Genomic DNA, 24290 nt, shown 5'->3' with positions numbered 1-24290 from the left:
ACAATATAAGCCAAAATAAGAAAAAAAGGAATAGTTTGCCAATTAAAAAGTCGCGGACGGCAGCTCATGAACGTGTGTCTTGGGGCAAACCGAGTGCAGGGTAGCGAGCGGAAGACTTCCGGCTTGCGTTCCACCTGCGTCACACGTCACGTACACTGTGCGTTTCAAATCTTCAGAAGTGGAACGAAATTTATTGGATATTTCAAACTTTTTTAACAAATAAAAAACTGAAAATTGGGCGTACAAAATTATTCAGCCCCCTTAAGTTAATACTTTGTAGCGCCACCTTTTGTTGCAATTACAGCTGTAAGTCACTGTAAGTCACTTGGGGTATGTCTCTATCAGTTTTGCACATCGAGAGTCTTAAATTTTTGCCCATTCCTCCTTGCAAAACAGCTCAAGCTCAGTGAGGTTGGATGGAGAGCGTTTGTCAACAGCAGTTTTCACTTCTTTCCACAGATTCTCGATTGGATTCAGGTCTGGACTTTGACTTGGCCATTCTAACACCTGGATATGTTTATTTGTGAACCATTCCATTGTAGATTTTGCTTTATGTTTTGGATCATTGTCTTGTTGGAAGACAAATCTCTATCCCAGTCTCAGGTCTTTTGCAGACTCCATCAGGTTTTCTTCCAGAATGGTCCTGTATTTGGCTCCATTCATCTTCCCATCAATTTTAACCATCTTCCCTGTCCCTGCTGAAGAAAAGCAGGCCCAAACCATGACGCTGCCACCACCATGTTTGACAGCGGGGATGGTGTGTTCAGGGTGATGAGCTGTGTTGCTTTTACGCCAAACATAACGTTTTGCATGTTGCCAAAAAGTTTGATTTTGGTTTCATCTGACCAGAGCCCCTTCTTCCACGTTTGGTGTGTCTCCCAGGTGGCTTGTGGCAAACTTTAAACAACACTTTTTATGGATATCTTTAAGAAATGGCTTTCTTCTTGCCACTCTTCCATAAAGGCCAGATTTGTGCAGTATACGACTGATTGTTGTCCTATGGACAGAGTCTCCCACCTCAGCTGTAGATCTCTGCAGTTCATCCAGAGTGATCATGGGCCTCTTGGCTGCATCTCTGATCAGTCTTCTCCTTGTATGAGCTGAAAGTTTAGAGGGACGGCCAGGTCTTCATAGATTTGCAGTGGTCTGATACTCCTTCCATTTCAATATTATCGCTTGCACGGTGCTCCTTGGGATGTTTAAAGCTTTGGAAATCTTTTTGTATCCAAATCCGGCTTTAAACTTCTCCACAACAGTATCTCGGACCTGCCTGGTGTGTTCCTTGTTCTTCATGATGCTCTCTGCGCTTTAACCGGACCTCTGAGACTATCACAGTGCAGGTGCATTTATACGGAGACTTAATTACACACAGGTGGATTCTATTTAACATCATTAGTCATTTGGGTCAACATTGGATCATTCAGAGATCCTCACTGAACTTCTGGAGAGAGCTTGCTGCACTGAAAGTAAAGGGGCTGAATAATTTTGCACGCCCAATTTTTCAGTTTTTTATTTGTTAACAAAGTTTGAAATATCCAATAAATTTCGTTCCACTTCATGATTGTGTCCCACTTGTTGTTGATTCCTCACAAACAATTACAGTTTTATATCTTTATGTTTGAAGCCTGAAATGTGGCAAAAGGTCGCAAAGTTCAAGGGGGCCGAATACTTTCACAAGGCATTGTATTTATCAAAATGAATCAGTCCTGAATTGGCAGCAGCTATAAAGCCCCTGATACCAACGTCGCTGATTAAGTGCTATCTGTATCCGGAATCACTGAAAGACTATCTTGGTTGCTTAGCTTTGTGGGTGTTGATTTAATCTAAAAGACATTTTTTGGTTTAGGTTTCATGGGCACAAAAATCACCCAAGGACCAATTTTTTCACATCTGTTTGACAGGTGCGGGAAATTGCAAAAATTGCATATCATTGCAATTTATGACAGCAAGGCCAATTCTTGCTTTCATCAGGAGCACCTGTATAGGGTTACGGTTTGAAGGCACCACCAACACCCAAAGACCAATTTACCTGCACTTGTTTGACAGGTAAATAGAAGTACAATATTTGACAGCAAGACCAATTCTTGCTTTCATCAAGAGCACCTGTATAGGATTATGATGTGAAGCCACCACCGACACCCAAAGCCCAATTTTTCCGCACCTGTTACTTCTATCCAAAGTCTGCAAAAGACACCAGAATGTATCAAAAAAATCTCTAATCTTTTTACGAGTGCACCAAATTGCGGCCTCATCATACAGACTGGCTCCCCAGTTTATCTATTGCAGTACCATACCTTTTGTATGCCCAATTACTTGCATATAAGTCTTCAAAATGGGCACTTTTGATCTTTCCAGTTCAGGTCCTATAGACTTTAATAGGGTTCTTTATTCGATTCTCAACTTTTGAGATGTTCTAAAGTTCATCCGCAAACTGAATAGGGGGTCGTTCGGCCCATCTCTATACCTTCAGTACCCTTTGGAACACATACATATCATGCTCAGTTGGTAAGATTGGTATAGATTTTATAACCTGTCAGGTTGACTTCCCTGCAATAGGGGTAGCAGGTGGTTAATTATTGTTTTATATAAATATATACAGTATATACACACACATGCACACTGCTGAGAAAAATGATCATCCACTGGACACAGCCGATGACTGCTCACTGTACCTGCCCTCTGCCAATACCATGTGACTACTGTAACCAATCACAACAAGTCACATGACAGTTGTAAACTTTCAAGCCATCCATTGTATACAATTGTGCTGCTAGCTGTGATTGGTCAGTGTGATCACATGATACAGACTGGGCCAATCACAGCCCATCTGTACCATTGGATTAGCTCTGGCCAATCACAGCTAATCACAAGAAAACAGACTGAATACATTGATTTCATTCAGTAAAATGCTTGCATATAGCAATGAAATTAATTGCAAACATAATGTGTTAAAAAAATAAAAATAATGCTCACTTCCCCAATGTAGTACAATGTTACTATTGTAACATTATATTGCTCTGGTTAAAGTGTAATTAAAAAAAAAAAAATCACAAAAAAATATATAAAATTATATGTATATATATATATATATATATATATATATATATATATATATATATATATATATATATATATATATATACAGTGGGTACGGAAAGTATTCAGACCCCCTTAAATTTTTCACTCTTTGTTATATTGCAGCCATTTGCTAAAATCATTTAAGTTCATTCTTCTTCCTCATGAATGTGCACATAGCACCCCATACTGACAGAAAAACACAGAATTGTTGACATTGTTGCAGATTTATTAAAAAAGAAAAACTGAAATATCACATGGTCCTAAGTATTCAGACCCTTTGTTCAGTATTTAGTAGAAGCCCCCTTTTGATCTAATACAGCCAGGAGTCTTTTTGGGAAAGATGCAACAAGTCTTTCACACCTGGATTTGGGGATCCTCTGCCATTCCTCCTTGCAGATCCTCTCCAGTTCTGTCAGGTTGGATGGTAAACGTTGGTGGACAGCCATTTTTAGGTCTCTCCAGAGATGCTCAATTGGGTTTAAGTCAGGGCTCTGGCTGGGCCATTCAAGAACAGTCACAGAGTTGTTGTGAAGCCACTCCTTCGTTATTTTAGCTGTGTGCTTAGGGTCATTGTCTTGTTGGAAGGTAAACCTTCGGCCCAGTCTGAGGTCCAGAGCACTCTGGAGAAGGTTTTTGTCCAGGATATCCCTGTACTTGGCCGCATTCATCTTTCCCTCGATTGCAACCAGTCGTCCTGTCCCTGCAGCTGAAAAACACCCCCACAGCATGATGCTGCCACCACCATGCTTCACTGTTGGGACTGTATTGGACAGGTGATGAGCAGTGCCTGGTTTTCTCCACACATACCGCTTAGAATTAAGGCCAAAAAGTTCTATTTTGGTCTCATCAGACCAGAGAATCTTATTTCTCACCATCTTGGAGTCCTTCAGGTGTTTTTGAGCAAACTCCATGCGGGCTTTCATGTGTCTTACACTGAGGAGAGGCTTCCGTTGGGCCACTCTGCCATAAAGCCCCGACTGGTGGAGGGCTGCAGTGATGGTTGACTTTCTACAACTTTCTCCCATCTCTTGACTGCAACTCTGGAGCTCAGCCACAGTGATCTTTGGGTTCTTCTTTACCTCTCTCACCAAGGCTCTTCTTCCCCGATAGCTCAGTTTGGCTGGACGGCCAGCTCTAGGAAGGGTTCTGGTCGTCCCAAACGTCTTCCATTTGAGGATTATGGAGGCCACTGTGCTCTTAGGAACCTTAAGTGCAGCAGAAATCTTTTTGTAACCTTGGCCAGATCTGTGCCTTGCCACAATTCTGTCTCTGAGCTCTTCAGGCAGTTCCTTTGACCTCATGATTCTCATTTGCTCTGACATGCATTGTGATCTGGAAGGTCTTATATAGACAGGTGTGTGGCTTTCCTAATCAAGTCCAATCAGTATAATCAAACACAGCTGGACTCAAATGAAGGTGTAGAACCATCTCAAGGATGATCAGAAGAAATGGAAAGCACCTGAGTTAAATATATGAGTGTCACAGCAAAGGGTCTGAATACTTAGGACCATGTGATATTTCAGTTTTTCTTTTTAAATAAATCTGCAACAATGTCAACAATTCTGTTTTTTTTTTTGCTGTCAGTATGGGGTGCTATGTGTACATTCATGAGGAAGAAGAATGAACTTAAATGATTTTAGCAAATGGCTGCAATATAACAAAGAGTGAAAAATTTAAGAGGGTCTGAATACTTTCCGTACCCACTGTATATATATATATATATATATATATATATATATATATATATATATATATATATATATGTATATATATACACCGTACATACTCGAGTATAAGCCGACCCGAATATAAGCCGCGGCCCCTAATTTTACCACAGAAAAGTGGGAAAACTTATTGACTCGAGTATAAGCCTAGGGTGGGAAATGCAGCAGCTACGGGACCCAACTGGACCACCACAAGACACAAAACAAGGGCTGCGGGCATGGTACAGGAGATGGTTCAGGCATGGTACAGGAGATGGCACAGGCCATGGTGCAGGCATGGCACAGGTCATGGTACAGGTATGGCACAGGTCATGGTACAGGCATGGCACAGGTCAGGTTACAAGAGATCATATAGGTATGGCACAGGAGATGGTATAGGCATGGCACAGGTGATGGTATAGGCATGGCACAGGTCATGGTATAGGCATGGCACAGGTCATGGTACAGGTATGGCACAGGTCATGGTATAGGAGATGGTATAGGCATGGCACAGGTGATGGTACAGGCATGGCACAAGTCATGGTACAGGCATGGCACAGGTCATGGTACAGGAGATGGTACAGGCATGGCACAGGTGATGGTGTAGGCATGGCACAGGTGATGGTATAGGCATGGCACAGGTGATGGTACAGGCATGGCACAGTTGGTACAGGCATGGCACAGTAGGAACAAGCATGGCACAGGAGATGCAGTGCTGCGGGCATGGTACAGGAGAATGTCTTGTACCATGCCCGCAGCACTGCATGAGGAAATGCAGGGACTGCGGAGGAGTCTCACTTACCTGTCGGTGAGGCGCCTTTGATTTAAAAATAGTGCTGCCTGGCACCAATACATCACCGCGCATGCGCTACCGATGCTCGGGAATACCATCTCTAATTGCAGGTATTTATATGACTAAAATGTGGGGTTGGTGTGAAGGATGATTGTCACAGCATCTTGGTGGTTAGAAAGTCTTTGGGAGTCTGTGGAATAAGGGACCATTTGGTGGCATGGTGCTTCCTTTAGTACATGGGTTCTTCCAGAAGCTAGGTACTTGAGAGGAAGTAAGATAGATATAGTAACATCCTTGAGTGAGGATAGAGGTGATTCAAGTTCAAATCTTGTATTTTACAGACACTCAAGACTTCTTTTTAGTAACATTTTTTAAATAAAAGGCTGCTGCGTCCCTTTGTAAACTTATGTAATGCGGTCAATGTCGTTATTTTTTAGGTGGAAAGTAAGGACCTGAATTGAGCAATTTTGTTAGTCAAATACAATAATTATATATTTACATAAATTGTAATTTAAGAAATAACTTCATTACTTTTTTTCCTTAAGCTGTACAACATGTTTCCAAGACTAATAGAATTACTCCCTGGCAGCCATCAGAAAGTTTTTCAAAACATTGAAGACATGTATGCTTTTATAAGGGAGGTATTTACAAAACAGAAGAAAACACTGGACGTAAATGACCAAAGGAACTTTATTGATGCGTTCCTGGCAAGACAAGAACAGGAGGTAGAAGTTCTGTTTTCTTAATTACTTTTAATTGCCATTTAATTACCAAATAGATCTAATACTTGGATACCTTTATCCCTTTTGTGAATGGGGGTTATGGATAGGTAGATGTCCAGGCCAAATTTAGCAAGGTCCATAGGCACTGGTTAACTTGAAAAAATACGTATGAATAGTTTGCCTAAATAAACAATGTTTCACTGTATTTTAATATGTTTTTCAATTGTCACGTTGTTTTAATAAACAACTTGCTATTTTTTTTTAATTATTTTAAGCGGACAATCGGGCATAGGCAAAAAAATAAATAAATAAATCCTTTACTTTAAAGTGATATTAAAGTTTTTTTTTTTTCTAAACAACAAACATATACTAATTTGCTCTGTGCAATGGTTTTGCACAGAGCAGCCCTAATCCTCTTGGTAAATAATAATGGTCCAGTGGACCAGAATTAACTTTCAACTGTATTACAAAGTCCACATCAAAGTATTTTTTTTTTATTCCATAAACACTATATTGCCAAAAGTATTGGGACACCTGTCTTTACATGCACATACGCTTTAATGGCATCCCAGTCTTAGCCAATAGAGTTCAATATTGAGTTGACCCACCCTTTGCAGCTATAACAGCTTCAACTCTTCTGTGAAGGCTGACCACTAAGTTTAGAAGTGTGTCTATGGGAATGTTTGACCATTTTTCCAGAAGCGCATTTGTGAGTTCAGGCACTGATGTTGGATGAGAAGGCCTGACTCGCAGTCTCCGCTCTATTTCATCCCAAAGGTTCTATCAGGTTGAGGTCAGGGCTCTTACCCTTCTCGGGTCCCCTGCCGATGATCCTGGCTCCTTCCCCTTGACTAGTACCCCCAATAGCCAGCTGCTTTCTATGGGGGGAGCACTGGTACAATCTTACTTCTGAGCCCCGTGGCTCGGCCCCACCCCCGTCTCTCTTTACATGGGCTCACTGGCTGTGATTGACAGCAGTGGGAGCCAACAGCTCCCGCTTCTGTGTCTTAACCAATGAGGAGAGAGAGAGACCAAGGACAGCTGAGGTTCCCATGCACATTGCTGGATTGAGAGGGGGGCTCAGGTGAGTATTAGGGGCTAACACACAGAAGGTTTTTTACCTTCATGCATACAATCCAGGAAGGCAAAAAACCTTCAGACTTTACAACCACTTTAACAGCTTATTATAATTATTTTGCCTAGTATTATTTACTTTCTACAGTAGGCCTTTCACTGTGAGAGCTGCAGTTGTCTATCGAAGTGCCTTTCTCTGTGAAGCATAATAGTGATCACATGTAAAAAAATGCAAAAACATACTGCGCTAAAGTCAAACAAGTAATAAAAAGCAGCTAGCACAAAAGAAGACAATCCCTATCAAAAGTTATGTGTATATATATATGCAGCGCTAAATAATAGTGTATATTAAAGTGCAAAGATTAGTGCAATATTATTAAAGATTAGTACACATATGTCACAAATGAAACAAAAGTGCATAAAACATGCAATAAAGTGTAAATATAGTCCAAACTGTTAATGTTCCTTGCAGCAAGCAGAAGGAAGAAAAAAGCCCAAAGTGTTGTGTAAGAAAGGTCTTCAATCTCTCTTATGTGAATATTTACACTCAGCGGTGTGTGAACCCTCCACCAATGTTCGGGGGGGGGGGGGGCTAACCAGATGTCTATAACCCTCCTCCCTTATTCGCTGGGCGGATGACGATGTCACTTCTTTTCTCTAAAGACTGTGTCCCTCTCTTGATAAACTGAGGATCATAGGCCTTTTTATATTTCAATCTATCTAGGTCGCTACAAACCATATTTCTGAATACTTCCAGATGTTTGGTGTCTTGACCTGATGGATTGAACGTTGATTTATTTCTCAGAAGAGAGTGATGGTTAGTGGAAGGGACAGAGTTCCTGTCAATTGGGTTGGAAAGAAAATATTTCTTAATACTCAACTGCCTGGTGAATTTTTGGATATTTACATAAGTTTGGAACTTATTTAAATTTCTTATCGGTGCAAATTTTAAACCCTTATCAAGGAATCTTATTTTGTCCTCTGTAAGGGGAACACCACTTAAGTTGTAAATTCCTCTCCCCCCCCATTCACTATAAATTCCTGCACCTATCGTGGTCTCTGTATTTTTGGTCCTTCGTCCTCCTCTGCATCCTCTCAGTTTTTTTCTTTTGCCTATGCTGTAGTTGCCATTGCCTACCTGATGGTAATTTCCTCTCCAAAGGTGGTCTTGGACCGGAGTCTCTGGAGGGGGGGTGGGGGTTGGGTGTATGGTCCCCTCCATGGGGACGTCCCTTCCTCTAAAAAATACCGGCGATCTGGAAAATCTTCACGTTCCTGGAGGGGACTAAACCTATTATATAAAGATACCTCTGTATTCACCCTTTGTTGGAAGGAACCCCTATGTTGAGATCTCCCTCTCCCTCTTCCTCTGCCTCTGCCTCTCCCTCTATCTGCTAATTGTCCTCTTCCCCCCTATAAGTGGGCGGTTGGGTATATGAATTATTATTAGAAGGGGGACGTTGGGAATTTCCTCTTCCTCTCCCTCTTTAATTATTATTCCCTCTCCTTCCTCTACCCTGAGGGATTTGGTACCTCTGTGGGGTGGGTGATGACACATAATAGGAATTTCTTTGAGGAGCAACCTCCAACCTGTTATTATTGTTATTCTGGGAGACCGAATACATAATAAACAAGCAAAAAATTTGGGGGAGCATACCCATGTATTTCTTGCAGCTATGAACCAAAAGACATGTATATTAAAAAAGAATAGCGCGCACATGCAAAATAAATTATTACCAAATCTGAAGTCAATCCGTAAATAAAAATGGGGATTTGGTCCCACCATATGGCCATATCGTGCTCAAGCCCACTACTGCGTCAAAGTACCCCATTATCAGTGGGTCCTACACTATCCATGAAAAAGAGATGAATCCAGCCTTTCTAACCCTTGGAGATAATACTCCTTGCTGGGAAAGATGTGCAAATGCACTACAGGGGACTCCTCCTATATCCACTTGATAGTGGACACTGATAGAGTACAGGTGTGTGTGTGGGGGGTGGGGAGGGTTGCTCAACCTCGGTAGTCTGGTCAGACCGAATACATAATAAACAAGCAAAAAATTTGGGGGAGCATACCCATGTATTTCTAAAGCTGCTGCAGCTATGAACCAAAGGACATGTATATTAAAAAAGAATAGCACACACATGCAAAAGAAATTATTACCAAATCTGAAGTCAATCCATAAATAAAAATGGGGATTTGGTCCCACCATATGGCCATATCGTGCTCAAGCCCACCACTGCGTCAAAGTACCCCATTATCAGTGGGTCCTACACTATCCATGAAAAAGAGATGAATCCAGCCTTTCTAACCCTTGGAGATAATACTCCTTGCTGGGAAAGATGTGCAAATGCACTACAGGGGACTCCTCCTATATCCACTTGATAGTGGACACTGATAGAGTACAGGTGTGTGTGTGGGGGGTGGTATTCGGTCTGACCAGACTACCGAGGTTGAGCAACCCTCCCCACCCCCCACACACACACCTGTACTCTATCAGTGTCCACTATCAAGTGGATATTGGAGGAGTCCCCTGTAGTGCATTTGCACATCTTTCCCAGCAAGGAGTATTATCTCCAAGGGTTAGAAAGGCTGGATTCATCTCTTTTTCATGGATAGTGTAGGACCCACTGATAATGGGGTACTTTGACGCAGTGGTGGGCTTGAGCACGATATGGCCATATGGTGGGACCAAATCCCCATTTTTATTTATGGATTGACTTCAGATTTGGTAATAATTTCTTTTGCATGTGCGCGCTATTCTTTTTTAATACTCTGGGAGACACCATTCGTTTCTGGATCAGAGGGGGCCTTATTCTGAAAAATCTGTTGGCACTTATATATATTATATATATAATATAATATATTTCATTTGAACCAAAATCCGCTAAATCTCTTTGAAATTTATTTTTCTTTTTTTCTTGGGTTTCTTTATCCCATTTTTCCATTTTAAATTTTAAATCACGTGTAAATTTAACAAACTCGGGATGATCTTTAGCCAGTTCTACTTTATCCTTAATTTCTTTAATTTGTGTTTCTAAATTTGCCATTTTTTTTACGTTTCCGGTTAAGTAAAAAGATTAAAAGTTCAAGACCTTTACTAGTAAAAAAGTCTTCCCAATCTTTGAGAGATTCATCGCCCAATAATCCGTCGTTTGGGGGAACATCCCACCTGAGACGTCTACTGCGTTGTGATTTGGATCCTAGGATGATATTGAGAAAAGCGCTTTGTACATATTTGCTCTTGTAAAAGGAGAAGATTCTGTGGCTCCAATGTAGACCGGATGGTGCACCAGTGGGATCATTCCCATATGGAGTTTTGCTTTACTGGGTGAAGGTTCACAGGCCGCTGAGTGTAAATGTTCATATACGAGAGATTGAAGACCTTTCTTACACAACACTTTGGATTTTTTTCTTCCTTCTGCTTGCTGCAAGGAACATTAACAGTTTGGACTATATATACACTTTGTTGCACGTTTTATGCACTTTTATTTTATTTGTGACATGTGTACTAATCTTTGTTAATATTGCACTAATCTTTGCACTCTAACCACTTCTGGACCGAAAGGATTTGCCCCCTTAATGACCAGGCCATTTTCCGTGATTCGGCATTGCGTTATTTTAATGGAAAATTGCACGGTTGATTTCCTTTCTTTCCCACAAATAGAGCTTTTTTTGGTGGTATTTGATCACCTGTGCAATTTTTATTTTTTACGTTATAAGCAAAAAAATTGTGACAATTCTAAAAAATAAAAAATAAATATTTTTCACTTTCTGCTGTATAACATTCCCAAAAAAAAATAATTTGTTAAATAAACTGTTTTCATAATTTTAGGCCAATTTGTATTCTGCTACATATTTTTGGTAAAAAAAAAAAAAAAAAACGCAATAAGCGTATTTTGATTGGTTTGCGCAAAAGTTATCTTTATTTCTATTATCATTATATTTTTTTTAAACTAGCAATGGCGCCGATCGCGATTTTTAATCAGTGCTAAAAATATGCACTGTTACTGTAATAATGACACTGACAGGGAAGGGGTTAACCTAGTGGGTGATCAAAGGGTTAAATGTGAGCCTAGGGGAGTGTTTACTAACTGTGGGGGGGAGGGGCTTGTGAAATGAGCATAGAGACCTGTGATCTTATATAGAAGGATCACAGGCACTCTGTGATCATTTCAGGGAGAAGAACGGTCGGCTGTGTTTACAATAGCTGACCGTTCTTCTCTCTCAGTGGGGAGCAATTGCGGGTGCCCGGTGGCAATCGTGGCCGCCGGCCCCGTGCATCAGCATCCCTGCTGCCTAGTGGGGGCAGGAGCATGCTGTCGGAGTAAGCTCGCCCCCCAGCACCAAGCGACGTCAGTTCGTGCAGGAGGGCCAGCCTGCCGCAGTAAATGTGCGGTGGGCAGTCCGAAAGCATTTAATATAAACTATTGTTTAGCGCTGAATATCAATATACACATAATAGTGATCACATGACTGAGAACCATAGTAATTGATTTTCAGTGGCCGAACCCGACCGCACAGCACTGTAACAGAGATAGCGGCCAGCATGGGGCATAGGCTAAAGTTTCTTTACAGGTTACAGTCGGAAAAAGGTTATACTAATTTTTGGTCCTAAAAGTGAAATGTTGATGTTCATTCTAGGCAAATTATCATTTTAGCCAAGAGAGATTTAAATTATTACCCTGAATTTTGTTTTTTGTTTTTCTAATTTTTTCTTTGGCATGCTGTCACATGTTTTGTTATCCTCATCTATACAAGCTCTGGACTCTCATGTTTGTTGTTGTTTTAACAGCATTTATCATCTACTTTGTACTTTCACAATGACAACCTAAGCGTGTTGGTGAGTGACCTTTTTGGTGCTGGAATGGAGACGACATCCACCACTCTGCGATGGGGCCTCCTACTAATGCTGAAATACCCAGAAATACAACGTAAGAAAAAAGAATTCAAGATCTAATTACAATCTGTGATACAGTCTGGGTTTTATCATATTCTTTGTCTCTACTGATATTCTCATCATAGAGAAAATCATAGGGGCAGTCATTGCTAACCATTTCTTTGCTCGCCACCCCCCTCCCTTTGTTTTCACCCTCTCCATTTACCGGGTGGGACATTGCTTACATTTCCAATACTCACCCATCCAGAGGATCCAAGGCTGTCCTGCTGATCCTCTGGTTTTCTATCACCTCTCAGTCCATATTGCTTATGACATCATCAAGAGGTCCACCGACTCTTCCTGGTTCATCAAGCACACCTTCTGATGATTCAACGCTAGGCACTCCCCCTTCCTCCTTTGTGAATGAAGCACTATGCCCAATGATGTAATTGGGCGGCCCCACCCCTTAGTTATTTAAGAATTGTCAGACAGAAGAGGTTTTTTTTTTTTTTTTCTTTGGGTCAGCGGGCATCGTGATTGATGTTGGATCTACTTCAGGGGACATACATTTTTTTTTTTTTTTTTTTTAATAAAGGATTTGTTAAAAACTATTTACGTTTTAAATTTTTTTTTTGGTGACTGAGTAGGGGTACTATGTATCTCATACTCATTCACATGGGGGGGGAGGCAGGCTCTGGGGGTCCCCTTGTTGTAGGGGGCTTCCAGATTCTGATAAGTCACCCCCACAACCACCAGGCCAGGGTTGCAACATGTGGACAAGGTGCTTTGGGGGGACAGAGCACCCCTGCCCCAAAGCCTCCCCATGTTGAGGGCATGTGGCCTGGTATGGTTCAGGGGTGGTGCGCTCGTTCATTTCCCCAACTTTCGTGACCTGCTGGGCTGCATGCTTGGATAAGGGTCTGGTATGTTTTTTTTTTTAATTATTTTGAAATCCATACCAGACCGGAAGGGCCTGGTACAAATTGGGGGGGGGGGGGGGGCACACTGTTTTTTTTTTCTGCATTTTTCATTGACGCCATTATTCTGTTTACATTCATCTGTCAGCAGGGGAGCCCGCTGACAGCTGATAAGTCATCAGCTGTTAAGGACCCAGCCGTTGGATTCCCGGCCAGCTCCTTAACAACCAGCTATTCTTCACACAGAATTTGAAGTCGGTCGTTAATTTTGAAATTGTTGAAAATTATGAATAGACAAAAAAAAACTAAACAAATTGCGTAACGAATCAACAAAGCAAAAGTAGAAACATAATGAATCTAAACTTAACACATTTTTCCTTTCTGCACATGTTTACTCTTGAGTCTGTGAACGACAGAGATTCAAGAAAGAAAGAAAGAGTCTCAGAGCACACAAGATTCTGTTTTGTATCATGAGCTGTGTATGAAGCAGCAGCAAGAAAGTTGTTACAATTGTACATGTAAAACAACTCTGAACATAAAGAACTGCTGAGTGCTCAGTTGATACATTGAGTACTAAGTGACTGAGCGGGGGCTGCGCGCATGGTACAGGGGAATGCGGGGCTGCGCGCATGGTACAGGGGAATGCGGGGCTGTGCGCATGGTACAGGGGAATGCGGGGCTGCACGCATGGTACAGGGGAATGCGGGGCTGCACGCATTGGTACAGGGGAATGCGGGGCTACGCACATTGGTACAGGGGAATGCGGGGCTGCGGACATGGTACAGGGGAATGCGGGGGCTGCGGGCATGGTACAGGGTTATGCGGGGCTGCGGGCATGGTACAGGGGAATGCGGGGCTGTGGGCATGGTACAGGGGAATGCGGGGCTGCGGGCATGGTACAGGGGAATGTGGGGCTGCGGACATGGTACAGGGGAATGCGGGGCTGCAGGCATGGTACAGGAGTACCATGCCTGCAGCACTGCATCTCTTGTAGTATGCCTGCAGCCCTGCATAATGGCAGGCAGTGCAGCAGTGGATGAATCTCACTTACCTGTTCCTGATATGTGCTGGGGAGGATGTGGGAGCTCCTCTGTGTCGGAGGCCAGGTCCCGGGTGTTGGGGGTCACCCCCGATAATGGTGCGGTGTGAGGGCCATTCTGAATTCATATGTCCTGGGGGCGGGCACTGACCTTTTTAGGCTGGGGGAGCTCCTCGGTGTCAGAGGCCGGGTGTTGGGGGTCACCCCCCGATAATGCTGCGGTGTGAGGGCCGTTGTACTGCCGATAGTTTCAGTAGCCTCCGTATGTGCTGGGGAGGCGGAGTTCCGATCAGTTGCCTTATATTTAAAAATGGTGCCACCCGCCTCCCCAGCACATACGGATTCAGAACGGTGGCTGCTGAAACGATCGGCAGTACAAGGAAGTCGGTCGTTAATTTTGAAATTGTTGAAAATGATGAAAAGACAAAAAAAAAACTAAACAAATTGCGTAACGAATCAACAAAGCAAAAGTAGAAACATAATGAATCTAAACTTAACACATTTTTTCTTTCTGCACATGTTTACTCTTGAGTCTGTGAACGACAGAGATTCAAGAAAGAAAGAAAGAGTCTCAGAGCACACAAGATTCTGTTTTGTATCATGAGCTGTGTATGAAGCAGCAGCAAGAAAGTTGTTACAATTGTACATGTAAAACAACTCTGAACATAAAGAACTGCTGAGTGCTCAGTTGATACATTAAGTACTAAGTCACCGAGCGGGGGCTGCGCGCATGGTACAGGGGAATGCGCGGCTGCGCGCATGGTACAGGGGAATGCGGGGCTGCGCGCATAGTACAGGGGAATGCGGGGCTGCGCGCATTGGTACAGGGGAATGCGGGCCTGCGCGCATTGGTACAGGGGAATGCGGGGCTGCGGACATGGTACAGGGGAATGCGGGGCTACGGGCATGGTACAGGGGAATGCGGGGCTGCGGGCATGGTACAGGGGAATGCGGGGCTGCGGGCATGGTACAGGGGAATGCGGAGCTGCGGGCATGGTACAGGGGAATGCGGGGCTGCGGACATGGTACAGGGGAATGCGGGGCTGCAGGCATGGTACAGGAGTACCATGCCTGCAGCACTGCATCTCTTGTAGTATGCCTGCAGCCCTGCATAATGGCAGGCAGTGCAGCAGTGGAGGAATCTCACTTGCCTGTTCCTGATATGTGCGGGGGAAGATGTGGGAGCTCCTCGGTGTTGGAGGCCGGGTCCCGGGTGTTGGGGGTCACCCCCGATAATGGTGCGGTGTGAGGGCCGTTCTGAATTCATATGTGCTGGGGGCAGGCACTGACCTTTTTAGGCTGGGGGAGCTCCTCGGTGTCAGAGGCCGGGTGTTGGGGGTCACCCCCGATAATGCTGCGGTGTGAGGGCCGTTGTATTGCCGATAGTTTCAGTAGCCTCCATATGTGCTGGGGAGGCGGAGTTCCGATCAGTTTCCTTATATTTAAAAATGGCGCCACCCGCCTCCCCAGCACATACGGATTCAGAACGGTGGCTGCTGAAACGATCGGCAGTACAACGGCCCTCACACCGCAGCATTATCGGGGGTGACCCCCAACACCCGGCCTCCGACACCGAGGAGCTCCCTCAGCCTAAAAAGGTCAGTGCCCGCCCCCAGTCCCAACGGCTGTCCTGTGGCACATGCGCAGTAGCGCATTTCCATGGACACAGGGAATCTGGACACTGGGGTTTTATTAATATAGATATCAGTTCTTAAACAGTGTAAAAACTTTTTTAGGTAAGCGAATAAATCATACATTATATAGATGCTGCCAAATTTGGACTGGGTTCCTAAGCATTAATAATGCCCAATCAAAAAAGGGTTATTGATGACAGTATCTTTAACTTCCATGCAAATACTGGTAACTAAATGTTTTATTAAAGTTGAGGTTGGCAAGAAAAAACACCTCTGTTTGATGCGGAGAACTCTAATTTGGTGGATAATGTAGGAGAGAAATAAGCATTGGCATTGCCTACTTCTACCTTGTGCAGCTGCAACCTTACATTTTTATATTTACATACATGTTTATTGAGCAGATTAAATGCTGTACTACATTTAGAAAGTAAAATAAGCATATATTTGTTGAACAAACTGTCGGTGTCGGAGGCCGGGTGTTGGGGGTCACCCCCGATAATGGTGCGGTGTGAGGGCCGTTCTGAATTCCTATGTGCTGGGGGTGGGCACTGACCTTTTTAGGCTGGAGGAGCTCCTCGGTGTCGGAGGCCGGGTGTTGGGGGTCACCCCCGATAATGCTGCGGTGTGAGGGCCATTGTACTGCCGATAGTTTGAGTAGCCTACGTATGTGCTGGGGAGGCGGAGTTCCGATCAGTTGCCTTATATTTAAAAATGGCGCCACCCGGCGCCACACGTCATTGCGTATGTGCCGCCGCTCGGGAAAGCTCGGATACGTTCGGGTATTCCCGGAAATAGCCGAAGGTTTACGGCTTTTACTGAGCAGCGGCGCATGCGCAGTGACATGTTGGCGCTGGGTGGCGCCATTTTTAAATCTACGGCAACGGATCGGAACTCCGCCTCCCGCCTCCCCAGCACATACGGATTCAGAACAGTGGCTGCTGAAACGATCGGCAGTACAACGGCCCTCACACCGCAGCATTATCGGGGGTGACCCCCAACACCCAGCCTCCGACACCGAGGAGCTCCCTCAGCCTAAAAAGGTCAGTGCCCGCCCCCAGTCCCAACGGCTGTCCTGAGGCACATGCGCAGTAGCGCATTTCCACGGACACAGGGAATCTGGACGCAGGGACACTGGGGTTTTATTAATATAGATTAGATTCAGTGATTCAAATAATTTCACTGAACTGATTCAAATGATTTGAATCACTAAAAAGAATTACTTTGCCCAAGTCTATTGCCTAGGGGGAAAACAGCCCCCCCCCCAGCTCTGATCTCCTCTTCAGGGACAAGACCTTTCTGCACTAAGTCTCAGAGCATTTATACACACTCCCAGCCCCCATCTGGGCTTTCCCCAGAGACTTGCCAGGGCGGCATAAATAATTAGCTGCTAATTAGTCCAATCACAGTAGGAGCGGGTCATCGGCCCGCCCCAGACCCATTGCAGAAAATCACGTACAGGTACCCGATTTCACTCAGGAGGGCCGCCCTGTCGCAGTATATCTGCAGGGGACACTCCAGAAGAAGTTTAATTTTTTTCAGTGCGAATTTTACATTTTGCTGATGTGGGTTTTTCAGAAAAAGTTCAAAATGAGATTGACAGAGTGATCGGATCGGCTGAACCTCAAAGTGAACACAGGAAGCAGATGCCGTATACCGAGGCCGTCATTCATGAAATCCAAAGGTTTGCTGATATTGTACCTCTGAATCTGGCACATGCAACTGCTAAGGATGTCACATTTAGAGGGTACAACATTCCAAAGGTGGGTAGAAAATACAGTGTGTATTGAAAAGTAAAAATAAATATCAGGAGACTGCACATCTACAAATTATTTTCAGGAGGAAGTTGATAAAAGTCTCATAGAAACAGAAAAATGAGGGCCCAGGGGACTTTAATGAGACACACAGGATTGAGTAAAATCACAGAAGTTTATTGTAAAACATATCTAAAAAATACTAAATATTACACACCACAAGGATGATCATCAACAATGAACATTAAACATTTCCATAATACAAAAATACTTATGTCTATGCATCAACAGTCGAAACGCATCAAGCCTCATCTAGCACAGACTATTGATACTGTTGATGCGTAAGTATTTTTGTACTATGGAAATGTTTAATGTTCATTGTTGATGATCAATCCTTGTGGTGTATAATATTTTGTATTTTTTAGATATGTTTTACAATAAACTTATGGGATTTTACTCAATCCTGTGTGTCTCGTTAAAGACCCCTGGGCCCTCATTTTTCTGTTTCTATGCAACTATTTTGGGACTGAGACACACATGTTTTCCAAACATGTCGGCTCAACCCCTCTCTGCGTTGATAAAGGTCTGTCACTACATTATTAATGTAAAACAAATAAAGAGAAAAATCTGTGGTCCATATGGCCATCATCCATAATGATGATGGGTGATGGCCATTGGCCATATTGATAATTGATATTCCTAATAGGAATATTTTTTTAATTTGTATTGGTTTGTCTCTATGTAAATGATTTTTAACTGTTTCTTGGTATAATAAAAGCACAGATTTTCCATGTTCTTGAATATCCCTCCTTTGTGGCCTGAAAAGTCCACTTTTTTCTCCTCTTTTTTTTCTAATGTAAATCAAAATAGTTATTTAACCACTTACCAACTGGGCATTTAAACCCCCTAACTAACCAGACCAATTTTTCAGCTTTCAGTGCTCTCACACGTTGAATGACAATTACTCAGTCATGCAACATTGTACCCATTTGAAATTTTCGTTCTTTTTTCACACAAACACAGCTTTCTTTTGGTGGTATTTAATCATCATTGGGTTTTTGTTTTTTTGTGCTATAAATGAAAAAAGACCGAAAATGTTGTAAAAAAAAAATGCACTTTTCTTTGTTTCGGTTTTAAAAGTTTGCAAATTTAGTAATTTTTCTTCATAAATTTTGGCCAAAATTTATACTGCTACATATCTTTGGTAAAAATAACCCAAATAAGTATATATTATTTGGTCTTTGTGAAGGTTATAGAGTCTACAAGCTATGGTGCCAATCATTGAAAATTGATCACACCCGATGTACTGACGGCCTCATTTCTTGAGACCCTAACAAGCCAGAACAGTACAAGTACCCCCCAAATGACCTCTTTTTGGAAAGCAGACATTCCAATGTATTTAGTAAGAGGCATGGTGAGTTTTTTTAAGTTGTAATTTTTTTCCATTAATCTTTCCAAAATGAAGAATTTTTTTTCTTTATTCACAAAATGGTCATCACACACTATATAGGCATACTTGCAACTACACAACTCTATTAGACCCCAAATCTCTCCTCTGGCCCCCCATGCAGCCGATTAAACCAAGATCGGTCCAATTGGCTGCTTCTCTGGCTGCTGGTGGCCAGGTAAACAAAGGGGCATAACCGGAAGTGACGAATACTTGTTGCACCCGGTTTCCAGGGTTACAGAGAGAGGGGAATGACATCAGTTCCTCTCTCTCTGTACCAGGCAGCCATCACCGCATCTCTCCTGGCCTCCGCGATGGGAAGCCTGGGAGAGGCGGTGGCGGGAGGGGGGATGGGACCCCCTTCTACCACCCACAGAAGTGATTGAGTGGCTAATTTGCCACTCAGATCACTTCTGCTTTGTAGAGAATTGCTGCCTGAAACTAATGATACCAGGATGCCTGTAGGTGCACCCATCATCCTGATATAACCACTGAAACCCAAGGATGTACAGGCACGTCCTTGGGTGGGAAGTGGTTAAAAAATACTGGGAGCTATCTGCTGCCATAACACCAGTATATAACATCAAAGTGCCAATGTATACAGTATATACAGTGAGTGGTCCAGAAGTGGTTAAAAAGAGCAAAAATTATTAGTTCTCTGTGCAGATCTTCCAGTATGCTAGTATAATAAGTACCTGCAGCAACTTCTATCACTCAGGTTTTACTAAGGAATCCTAGGTGGTATTTCAGATACAAGAAAAAACAGGGGGCGCACCGGCCTAGCGCATCACCTCAAATAAAAATGGCTTTATTAAAGAGGAAGCAATCTCTGATGTATTTGTATGCATCGCATACTAGCAAATGATGTGACACTTACCTGGAAACGAAGCCCGTGTTGTCCCTGCTGGCGGCCGCATCCATCTTCACCCATCTTCCTTCTGGGTCTGCAGACCCCGGCTGTATTACTGGGCAGGGCCACGTGATGTCACTCCCGCGCATGCGCGTGGGAGCCGCCGGTCATGGCACAGGGATGGCACGGGTCATGGCACAGGGATGGCACATGAAGGGATGGCACGGGCGGCCGTTTCTTCAGAACGCATGCATCTATGATGTCATTGGCTGCATGCAATGTAAATATCTCCTAAACGTTGCAAGTTTAGGAGCTATTTACAGTACCTATATGTAACACCCTCCTAGGCAGGTGCTAGGTAAAAGCATCTATTTTGCTCCTGCTGCTTATCAGGGGAGCTGATCTGTTAGTCTTGCCTGTCACATGTTTCCAGGTGTGATTCACTGGGTCTGAGGGAGTGTCCCCCCTGTATCCAATGAGGGAGCTTGTTGGACAGTGAAGGAAACCCAGCCAGTGACACATCATGTTTCATGGCAGTCCGAGTGTGAGGGCATGTGGTAATGCATCCTGGGATTGCCCATAAATAGGGCGGGAGCATGTGGCAGGGCATCTTTTAGCGGGAGCAAAGTCCCAGGAGGAGGTGGACAACTGTCTCTTTTCCTGCAGAGTGAGGAAGGTGGTCCAGGTGGTTGGCCTAGGGACCAGGAGTGGAGCTGAGCTGCAGAGGATCCAGTGTACTGATGAGTAGGGATGATCGAACTTTTGAAAAGTTCGGTTCGACCAGAACACCCGAATTTTCCAAAAGTTCGGTTCGGATTTCAGAACCCCATTGAAATCAATGGGACCCGAACTTCGGTAATCAAAAAACACAATTTTTAAGCCCTAAAACCCAATAAATGCCCCTAAAAAGTGCCTAGAGTTCTGGGTCATGCCCCATTAACTATTAATCACACAAAAAAAGTTCTTAAAAATTGTCATTTTTGATAAAAAAGCCAATTATTGAAAAAATTAAAAAAAAAAAGAGAGATTTTTTTATTTTTACTTTGGATTTAGTATCTGGGGGGGGGGGGGGTTAAAAGGTGTGCATGTGAAGTTTCAGCTCTGTAGCATGTCCAGAACCAGAAAAAAAAAAAAAAGAAACTTTTTCAGTAGAACAGGGATGTGGGTCGGGACCCTCCTTTAACTTTAACACCTATATGATCTTTTTTTCTGGTTCTGGACATGCTACAGAGCTGAAACTTCACAGGTACACCTTTTAGACCCCCAGACACTAAATCATACAAAAAAAGTTCCTAAAAATTGTCATTTTTGATAAAAAAAGCCAATTATTGAAAAAATTAAAAAAAAAAAAAAGAGATTTTTTGATTTTTACTGGATTTCAGATCTGGGAGGTCTAAAAAGTGTGCATGTGAAGTTTCAGCTCTGTAGCATGTCCAGAACCAGAAAAAAAAAAAGTTTGTATTAGAAAACTTTAAGCACAGGACTTCGCTGCTGTAACACCTTGCCGGTTTAATAGAAGGCATTTTTTTGGGTTCTTTGCAGTCAGGAAAAACATCTGAACTTGTGTATAGTGGTACTGTGCACAAGTTCAGATGTTTTGCCTGCCTCCAAAACCCCCCAAAAATTGCCAGCAAAAACACACCTGGGCATTTTTTTTTTTTGACGCTAGCGTTTTTTTGGCATTTTTTGGGGTTCTTTTGAGGCAGGCAAAACATCTGAACTTGTGTATAGTGGTATATATACACACATACATATATTTATATACACACCTAGACATATATAGGTGTGATAGTAGCAGAAATATATTACTGTAAACGATTTCATTAGCGCAAGCATATATTTCTGCTACTATCACACCTATATATGTCTAGGTGTGTATATAAATATATGGATGTGTGTATATACACTACTATACACAAGTTCAGATGTTTTGCCTGCCTCCAAAACCCCCCAAAAAATGCCAGCAAAAACACACCTGGGCATTTTTTTTTTTTGACGCTAGCGTTTTTTTGGCATTTTTTTGGGTTCTTTTGAGGCAGGCAAAACATCTGAACATGTGTATAGGGGGTATATATACACATATATGTCTGAATATATACCCCTAGACATATATAGGTGTGATAGTAGCAGAAATATATTACTGTAAATTATTTCATTAGCGCAAGCATTTATTTCTGCTACTATCACACCTATATATGTCTAGGGGTATATATTCAGACATATATGTCTATATATACCCCCTATACACATGTTCAGATGTCATGTCTGACATCAAACATGTCCTCAAAAAAGCACTGGCAGTGGCAGCCCCTGCAGCATAAAAAATGCTTGGCTGGTGAGAAGCCATATGGGTGTGCCGAAGCAATTCAGAGAAATGATCATTTCTCTATAGCGGTCACCCTGCTATGGAAGGGTTTTGTCACCCTTCCATAGCAGTCACTGCCAGTTAACCCTACACTACACTACGGTCCCCTTACACTTAACACTTTCCCTACAGAAACTAAATTTTTGAAGCTAACTTAAGTGTAAAGGAGCACTCTAACTACACTAGATATTCCTTTCCTCACACTAAAAATAGCTAAATGACACTTTTAAAGTAAAATTAACAGAACTGCTTCCACTCTCTTCCATGTCCAGTATAACAATGCTAGGAATATGGCGGGGGCGATCTTATATACTGGGGGGCGTATTCACTAATGATTGGTCTAGGTACCCCCTAGCATTCTCCTGCCCCCTCAATTAGCTTTTGCTAATGGTTCTGGTCCAATCACTGGCTTTTAAAGCCCATTTCCTGAAGCATTGCATTTTGGGCGGTTCTGGTTGCCGAATTCCGAACTTTTTGGGCAAAAAGTTCAAAATTCGGCCGAACCTCGAACACCCAATGTTCGGGCCGAACCGATGGTTGACCCGAACCGTTCGATCATCCCTACTGATGAGTAGAGCTTCTGGGTGGCAGAGGACTTTAGGAAAAACAGTATTGCGAGTACTGAGGGATCTGCCTAGGGGTCTGCCTAAGAGAGGGGACCACTCCAGAGAAGTCAGGTGATCAAGGAGCCAGCTCACTCAGATTTTTACAGTAAAGTGGGTGTTGTGTAGTAAATCCTGAAGATAAATCCTGAGGGTCAAACAAATAAAAAGAGATTTCCAAACTCAAATTTACCAATAAGCCTGCAACCAACCAAATTGGCCTGTCTGACAATACGTGTTAAGAACAGGGATTTGGTCTGCACACATTCGCAAATACATGCGTAAGCTACAGGCCCCATCAGGGCACCCTGATATCTGCAGTCCCTAACTCTAACTTCCGTGAGTCTTCACAAAGAGAGCACATGCATATGCAATTATCTCTAGGAGAACATTCTTTGAACCTGCAACAGTTTTCTCTTATGTATAAAAAAACAGTCTTTTAACCATTTCTGGATTTGAAGGTCCCCCCTCCGCCCCTTAATGACCAGGCCATTTTTTGTGATTCAGCACTGTGTTACTGTACCTGAAAAGTCGTGTGACGCTGTAAAAAAATTGATGTCCTTTTTTTCCCCACAAATAGAGCTTTCTTTTGGTGGTATTTGAACACCGCTGCAATTTTTTTTTTTTTTTTTTTGTGCTATAACAAAAAAAAGAGACAAATTCTGAAAAAAAAAAAAAAAAAAAAGCACAATATTTTTCACTTTATGCTATATAACATTCCCAATAAAAACTATTTAAAAATCAAACGTTTTTATAATTTTAGGCCAATATGTATTCTGCTACATATAACAAAAAAATTGGATAGAGAAAGATGGGGCTTTACGGGCCAGTGGGAGTAGAAGGATCACACACAAAACCTGTTTATATAAAACAATTTAACATTTTATTGAGTCAGAGATAAAAAACATGGGCAAACATGCACATGTTCACACGAACAAATTGACATGGAGAATAATTCCTTATAAAATCAATCAATAAGAGTCATTGGAAATATAGAAAAACATCCCGTGAGGGAAAAACCAAAAGCCTGTGTAGGATGGAGAATAGGTCTCAGAGTGGAATGCGGTCAATGTAGGTCCCCAGCAATCCGACGCGTTTCGCTCAAGGCTTCCTTTAGGGCCTGAGAGACCAAAACAGACCGGTATTTCCTTTTTAAATGACTCAGGAGGTGGTAGGTTGTGGTGACACACAGAATAATAAATATATCTTCTTCAATATTCATATACAGATTCCATATTGTACTTATATACACATGTTTCACTAAGCTTAAGTGTCTAGCCTCGCCATCACCACAAGAGCAATGCTTTTTATACACTAGAGAGGCACTTTATTCTAGCTTGATTACCAGGGTTCTCCGATATATTCAAATTATTTTGAGGGTATAGGTGATCAACACTAATAGCTGCACTTCATATGTCCACCTATAGTTTCCTCT

The 24290-nt window shown here is 42.7% G+C and overlaps 1 protein-coding gene across 1 annotated transcript in view; it reads left to right on the top strand.

Annotated features, from left to right (window-relative positions):
* The window catches only part of LOC309550375 (uncharacterized protein), a 210783-nt gene that overhangs the window by 69322 nt on the left and 117171 nt on the right, over positions 1-24290 (top strand). Inside the window, exons 6-8 of the mRNA XM_082250770.1 lie at positions 6120-6299; positions 12167-12305; positions 17416-17600. Coding sequence (XP_082106896.1) covers positions 6120-6299; positions 12167-12305; positions 17416-17600 — 504 coding nt within the window. The remainder of the gene's footprint in view (positions 1-6119; positions 6300-12166; positions 12306-17415; positions 17601-24290) is intronic.

This window comes from Pelophylax lessonae (assembly GCF_965119305.1).
Source record: "Pelophylax lessonae genome assembly, chromosome: 3".
Classification (NCBI taxonomy): Eukaryota; Metazoa; Chordata; class Amphibia; order Anura; family Ranidae; genus Pelophylax; species Pelophylax lessonae.
The sequence above is the reverse complement of the archived record's forward strand: the minus strand, read 5'-3'. Positions and strand labels throughout refer to the sequence as shown.